The sequence below is a fragment of the Excalfactoria chinensis genome, chromosome 1, assembly GCF_039878825.1.
Source record: "Excalfactoria chinensis isolate bCotChi1 chromosome 1, bCotChi1.hap2, whole genome shotgun sequence".
Classification (NCBI taxonomy): domain Eukaryota; kingdom Metazoa; phylum Chordata; class Aves; order Galliformes; family Phasianidae; genus Excalfactoria; species Excalfactoria chinensis.
Window position 1 is genome coordinate 33,559,527 of NC_092825.1, and position 6,429 is coordinate 33,565,955.

The window sequence follows — 6,429 nt, forward strand, 5'->3', positions numbered from 1 at the left end:
AGAGCCAAATTTGCATTGTCAGGAAATGCCTTAATGATTCTGCCAATTAAAACTTGTTTATCTATCTACTATGGCTTTTTTTATTATATTGTTAGTACTGATACACTGATGATGATCATTGTCTATGCAGTAAAATCGGGACTGTACATATTGCAACAGATTATAGCATTCCTCTGTGGCTTAGCCAGCGCGGTACCTCCCACATTGTATAAGAAATTTGGCAAGTTGAGAGCAATGCTTTAAGTGTTGGGAAATTTGTGTATACTCAGGAGGGTGTTTTTGACAACAGTAGAACAGAGAAATCAAAAGGGGGTGGGAAGAAGTTAAAAGAAGAGGCAGGAGCAAGTGAGCCTGCAGTCCCGCTGTGTGTCCGACACTGGCAACATGAGGTCTCTGCTACTCTTGGTGCTTTGCTTCCTGCCCCTGGCTGCTCTGGGGAAAGTCTATGGACGATGTGAGCTGGCAGCAACCATGAAGCGTCTCGGACTTGATAACTTTCGGGGATACAGCCTGGGAAACTGTAAGTCTGAACTCTCATCATTTCCACGGAGCACGCGGGGTGGGAATTTCCATTTAACAAGCTTCTTTAAAGCGAGCAGGTCTGCGTGATGTTGGAATTTAGATACTAAGAAGCCACCGGGTTAGTCCATCTCTGCTTGCACAGAGTGCAGGTATTTTCTACAGATTTCCCCCTTACCGGTTCTTTTCCTATCGTTCTTCCTCAGCTGAACAGAGATGCTGTCACTGGAAACGTTTCCCAGAAGCAGCCTGTCCCATCCTACCTGCTCAGATCCTAAGTGCTCTGGTTTTACTTGCTTTAATTCCTTCCTCTGCAGATGCCCCCAGGGCTGTGGAGCAGGAGCACAGAGCCACGCTGGGCAGAGACACTGCTGTCAGGCTGACTTGGTGGGGATCGCTACAAGGAGTAGCGGGGGAGAAGAGAGTGTGAGAACATGGGAAGGCCAGCCAGAAAGAAAGTGGGCTGAGAGGGGATCCTAGATACAAGGAGTGAGGGGTCACCTGAAAGCTTCTTTCCTCTGGTGGGAAATTAATTATTGTTTCCTCTGAGGGAAGCACGCATGCGTTCTGTTCCCAGATCTGGAGAGCAATTCACGTCATGTTCACAGCTGAAACATGAATCACTGTCCCCATCCCTCCTCCTTCCTGCTGACCTGACACAGATGCAGGAGCACATAAACAGGACAAAATGAGACCATCATAAGCCACGTAAAGTACAAGCAGCTAAAATAAGCCTCGTTAAGGTGAGCAGGTATAGATGCAGAACCTCCACAGAGACTTGCTGGGGCTGCCCAAAGCTTCCAAGAGTGGTAGGAGCTGTGCTGCAGAGCGCAGCCTGCCCGCTGGCATCCTGAGGCATGATTCGTGTGTCTGTATAAAGAGAGCAATGCACAAAAGCACACTGGAATTTATTTCTAAGGGTAGAAATCCTGTGCCAGGCTTAGTAAGGAGGTTTAGAAGTTAAGACACGTGGCATGTGTTTTTCACACTTGGTTGGATTGGAAAAATGGACACATCTTTCAATTAAGAGATGGGCTGTGTATCTGCACAAATAAGAGATAGAGATTTAAAATAATAATCTTGCAGGGCTTTTTATTTTCTTTTTCTTTGGAATGGAACTTTGACAGGGGTGTGCGCCGCAAAATTCGAGAGTAACTTCAACACACAGGCTACAAACCGTAACACCGATGGAAGCACCGACTACGGCATCCTACAGATCAACAGCCGCTGGTGGTGCAATGACGGCAAGACCTCGGGCTCCAGGAACCTGTGCAATATCCCATGCTCAGGTGAGCTCAGTTTCTCAAGGCAACGAATGCCCTTCCATAATCCATTTGCAAGCAGGCGAGCAAAGGCTGGTTACAACCCCATCTTTAGAACAAAGCGGAACAAAATTCAGTGTTGCCAGCAGGAGCAGAGAGGTGATTGTCCCCCTGTACTCAGCACTGGTGAGGCCGCACCTCGAGTACTGTGTCCAGTTTTGGGCCCCTCACTGCAAGAAAGACATCGAGGCCCTGGAGCGTGTTCAGAGGAGGGCTACGAAGCTGGTGAGGGGTCTGGAGCACAGGCCTTATGAGGAGCGGCTGAGGGAGCTGGGATTGTTCAGCCTGGAGAAGAGGAGGCTCAGGAGAGACCTTATAGCTCTCTATAACTTCCTGAAGGGAGGTTGTGGTGAGCTGTGGGTTGGCCTCTTCTCTCGTCATTAGTGACAGGACCAGAGGGAATGGTTTCAAACTATGGCAGGGGAGATTCAGGCTGGACATTAGGAAGTATTACTTCTCAGAAAAGGTGGTCAGGCACTGGAATGGACTGCCCAGGGAGGTGGTGGAGTCATCGACCCTGGGGGTGTTCAAGGAACGACTGGATGTTGTGTTGAGGGACATGGTTTAGTGGGAGCTATTGGTAATAGGTGAACGGTTGGACTGGATGATCTTGTAGGTCTTTTTAGGCTGCACGGCTGCTCCCAGGCTTCCTTTCCTCACACACACACACACACACACACACACACACACGGATATCGGCGCCCGGTTTAAGCAGGCACCGCGTGGCCCCACGGGAGCGGGGAGCAGAAACGGTCCACACGAACACGCACCTCCTGTCTGACAGACGGCCAAAGTAAAAGGCACGGAATGACCTGTTCCGCTCTTCCTTTCTGCAGCGCTGCTGAGCTCGGACATAACAGCGAGCGTGAACTGCGCCAAGAAGATCGTCAGCGACGGGAACGGCATGAACGCCTGGTAGGTGGCGGGGGGTTCCGAGCGGAGGTTCCGAGCGGAGCCCCCAGCGCTGACGGCAGCGCCGTCCCTCACCGCTCCATCTCCCTCCTCCTCCCAGGGTCGCCTGGCGCAACCGCTGCAAGGGCACCGACGTCCGCGAGTGGATCAGAGGCTGCCGGCTGTGAGGAGGCTCCGCAGCGCCCATCCCGCCCTCCGCACGGCCGGCCGCTTTGCTAGCGCGCCGCTACCCGCTCGGCGCTTCTAAACGCAACCCTCATTAAAACGGCTTCCGCAAACGCCTTCCCGTCGGCCCGCGCCTCTTTCCGCCGCCAGGGCGCCGCTCGCGGGGAGGGCGGGGCGGGGATGGGGCGGGCTGGGCGGCGCGGGGGCCGGCCGGGAGCTCGCGGCCAACCGGGGCCCCGTGACGGCACCGTCCCGCCCTCGTGACGCGGTGCGGGCGCCGGGGCCGCGGGGCTGAGCGCTGCGCGGGGCTGCGGCGGGGCCGGGCCGGGAGCTGAGCGTGGCGCGGCTGCGGGCGGCGTCCCCTTCGGTGCAATATGTTCAAGAGAATGGCTGAGTTCGGGCCTGACTCCGGGGGCAGGGTGAAGGTGCGCGGCGGGCGGAGGGACGGGGCGGGCGCGGGGCCGACCGGCGGGTCGCCGGGGCCTCTGCCGGCCCGCCCGGCTCGGGCCGCTGCGGCGCTTACGGTCGCGCTTCTCGCCGCTGCCGCTTCTCTTCTCTCCCGCGCAAGGGCGTCACCATCGTGAAGCCGGTCGTGTACGGGAACGTGGCGCGGTACTTCGGCAAGAAGCGGGAGGAGGACGGGCACACGCATCAGTGGACGGTTTACGTGAAGCCCTACAGGAACGAGGTAGGGCCCGAGCGCGTCGGCCGCCGCTCTCCAAGCGACTTCGCCGCCAGCGCCGCGCCCGGGTGCGCCGCGGGACTCAGCGGGCTTCTCTCCTAGGACATGTCCGCCTACGTGAAAAAAATCCAGTTCAAGCTGCACGAAAGCTACGGGAATCCTCTCCGAGGTGGGTGTCGCGTCGGGCCGGTTGCTCCGCTCGGTCCCGCTGAGGCTCGTCGCCTTCATCTCTGTTTCGTGCTGCAGTCGTTACCAAACCGCCGTACGAGATCACCGAAACGGGCTGGGGCGAATTTGAAATCATCATCAAGATCTTTTTCATTGACCCAAACGAGCGACCTGTAAGTACGCTGAGCTTCTCCTTGTGCCGCTGCCATTCTGGCGGCCCACAGCTTCGTGCTGCCGCTCACGGCCCTGCCACGGAGCTATAGAGCTCGCCTGCCCAGGAGATGCGCTCTGCACTCATTCAGTGGGTGCCCGTGGTTGTACTGCAGGCTTTCGGGAGGGCTTCGTCTGCACTTGGCTTCTCTGGGCACTTAGTATGGGAGCGTGTTGTGCTGTACCTCAACTACAGCAATGATAAGGCTGTAGAAATCACTCTCAAACTGATTCATTGGCGAAATGGCCCTGGACTAAATCATCCCCTCTGTTTGGAAATGCTTTAGAGAATGTCTTTGTGGTAGATCTTATGTGTCTGTTCTAAAATACCTGCCCAGGCAGCTTAATGGCATCAAGCAGCATTTGGAACATGTGTGTTTAATAGCGAATACTGAATTTAAGTAACTCTGCTGATGTTGTATGATGTTTATTTTCATATTCCTAAAAGCATTTAAAATCCTATGCGGTTGTTCAGTAAGAACGGCCGCTACTGTTTTCCATGTAGGAGATAACTGTTGTTTCCCTACGGTTGTCAAGCTGATACAACTCTGTCTTTGTATCTAGGTAACCCTGTATCACTTGCTGAAGCTTTTTCAGTCTGACACCAATGCGATCCTGGGAAAGAAAACTGTAGTTTCTGAATTCTATGATGAAATGGTATGAAAATTTTAATGTAAACCGAGCCTGACTTTATTTAGGAAAGTATTAACGGTGTGTGTATTTGGGTCCTTCCTTAGATATTTCAAGATCCTACTGCCATGATGCAGCAACTGTTAACGACGTCCCGTCAGCTGACACTTGGTGCTTATAAGCATGAAACGGAGTGTGAGTGCAAAATGGCAATGCCTTCACCAACCCTCATTTACTGCTGATGTTTTGTGCGGGATGTGATCGTGCAGTGAGTTTGGCTGGGTGAATTTTGAATAGCTCGGTATTAGCAGTGACTACGTGGTCACAGAATCACAGAGTGCTTGGGTTGGAAGGGACCTCAAGGATCATGAATCTTCAGCCTCCCTGCTGCAGACAGGGCCACCAACGTCCCCATGTGATACTAGACCAGGCTGCCCAGGGCCCCATCCAACCTGGCCTTGAACACCTCCAGGGACGGGGCATGATTGATGCCTAGCTTATCGTATTTGAAATGAAGCTGAATAAATGCAGGTTGCTTTATTTGAGATAGTTTGGTTCATTTTATGAAGGGGTGAACTGCAAGCAAAGATTATCCTTCCTCACTGAGTTGCAATGAAATGTGTGGGATCTGGAGGGATCCACGACAGAGGGAGATTTGATCACTATCTATCTCCCATCTCTTTTCCTGTTACCGGTTGAGATTCTTTTTTCACCTCATACTGAATTCTTGGGGTTTTGCTCTTTGCCTTTGTCGTAGTTTTTGTTTTTCACTCTGGCAGGTGATGTTGTGTATCACGCTGTTTCAACCACAAAACTGCTCATCAAACAAACTTTTCTTCTATAATTCCATTTTTTTCCCCACTTACCATTTTTACTACCGTTGTTGAGTCCGTAAGGCTAGAAGTAATTGTTTTGTGCTTCTTCAGGACGTGTGCTTTCCATATGACTGCCACGTGTATAAAGTTGATATTTGAAAGGTGACTTGTATTTCTTTTCCTTCCTTGCCATCACAGTTGCAGATCTGGAAGTAAAAACCAGGGAAAAGCTGGAAGCCGCCAAAAAGAAAACCAGTTTTGAAATTGCTGAGCTTAAAGAAAGGTTAAAAGCAAGTCGTGAAACCATCAACTGTTTAAAGAGTGAAATCAGGAAACTTGAAGAGGATGATCAGTCTAAAGATATGTGATGAGTGTTGACTTGGGAAGGGGCCTATAACAAGAATGAATGGACTTCAGTCATGGAGTTGTGTGCGTTCTCTCCAGTTCTGTGACGGAGACTGGATGAATTTCGTTTGCAAATCACTGCTTTGTGTGACGAGTGACTTCTTATTAATGGAAGAAAACAAGAATGAATGTATCCTCGTTTTATAGTTAAAATCTGTCGCTATGTTCTGGTGTATTTCAAGGAGAAGGGATCGTAGAGACTTAGAGGCCAGACTGCTGCTTGTATTGATTGCATCTGGGTGGTGTGGGAACATCTTGTAACTGGACCTGTGTCAGTTTACAGAATGCCACTGTTTACTGGTTTCGTTTTGTTTTTTTAACTTTTCTACTGCAACTTTTGAGGTTTTAAAAGTTGAAAATAAAACATGCAGGGTTTTTTTTGTATTTTTTTTGTCTCTGTCCAGTTTGGGCTTCAAGTATCACTGTTAATAGCAAGTCCCGATTTAAGTCAGAGGTTGAAATGTAATGGTATTCAAGATGCTTAAGTCTGTTATCAGCAGAACAAAAAAAGCTTCATAAAATCAGGAAAATAGCATTTTTAATAACTTCTTTATCAGCAGATAAGAGCTTTTATCCCTGCATCTGCTTTCACTTATGCAGT

At 50.8% G+C, this 6,429-nt stretch overlaps 2 protein-coding genes across 2 annotated transcripts; both read left to right on the forward strand.

Annotated features, from left to right (window-relative positions):
• The first annotated feature begins 267 nt into the window (after window positions 1-267).
• Window positions 268-3,043, forward strand: LYZ (lysozyme). The gene is made up of 4 exons (XM_072335080.1): window positions 268-520; window positions 1,647-1,808; window positions 2,678-2,756; window positions 2,854-3,043. The coding sequence occupies exons 1-4, from the start codon at window positions 385-387 to the stop codon at window positions 2,918-2,920; spliced, it is 444 nt and encodes a 147-aa protein (XP_072191181.1). The 5' UTR covers window positions 268-384; the 3' UTR covers window positions 2,921-3,043.
• A 109-nt stretch (window positions 3,044-3,152) lies between these two features.
• On the forward strand, window positions 3,153-6,212 carry YEATS4 (YEATS domain containing 4). Its single transcript, XM_072335069.1, has 7 exons — window positions 3,153-3,343; window positions 3,487-3,606; window positions 3,703-3,769; window positions 3,847-3,941; window positions 4,543-4,635; window positions 4,716-4,803; window positions 5,622-6,212. The coding sequence occupies exons 1-7, from the start codon at window positions 3,293-3,295 to the stop codon at window positions 5,789-5,791; spliced, it is 684 nt and encodes a 227-aa protein (XP_072191170.1). The 5' UTR covers window positions 3,153-3,292; the 3' UTR covers window positions 5,792-6,212.
• The last annotated feature ends 217 nt before the right edge of the window (window positions 6,213-6,429 follow it).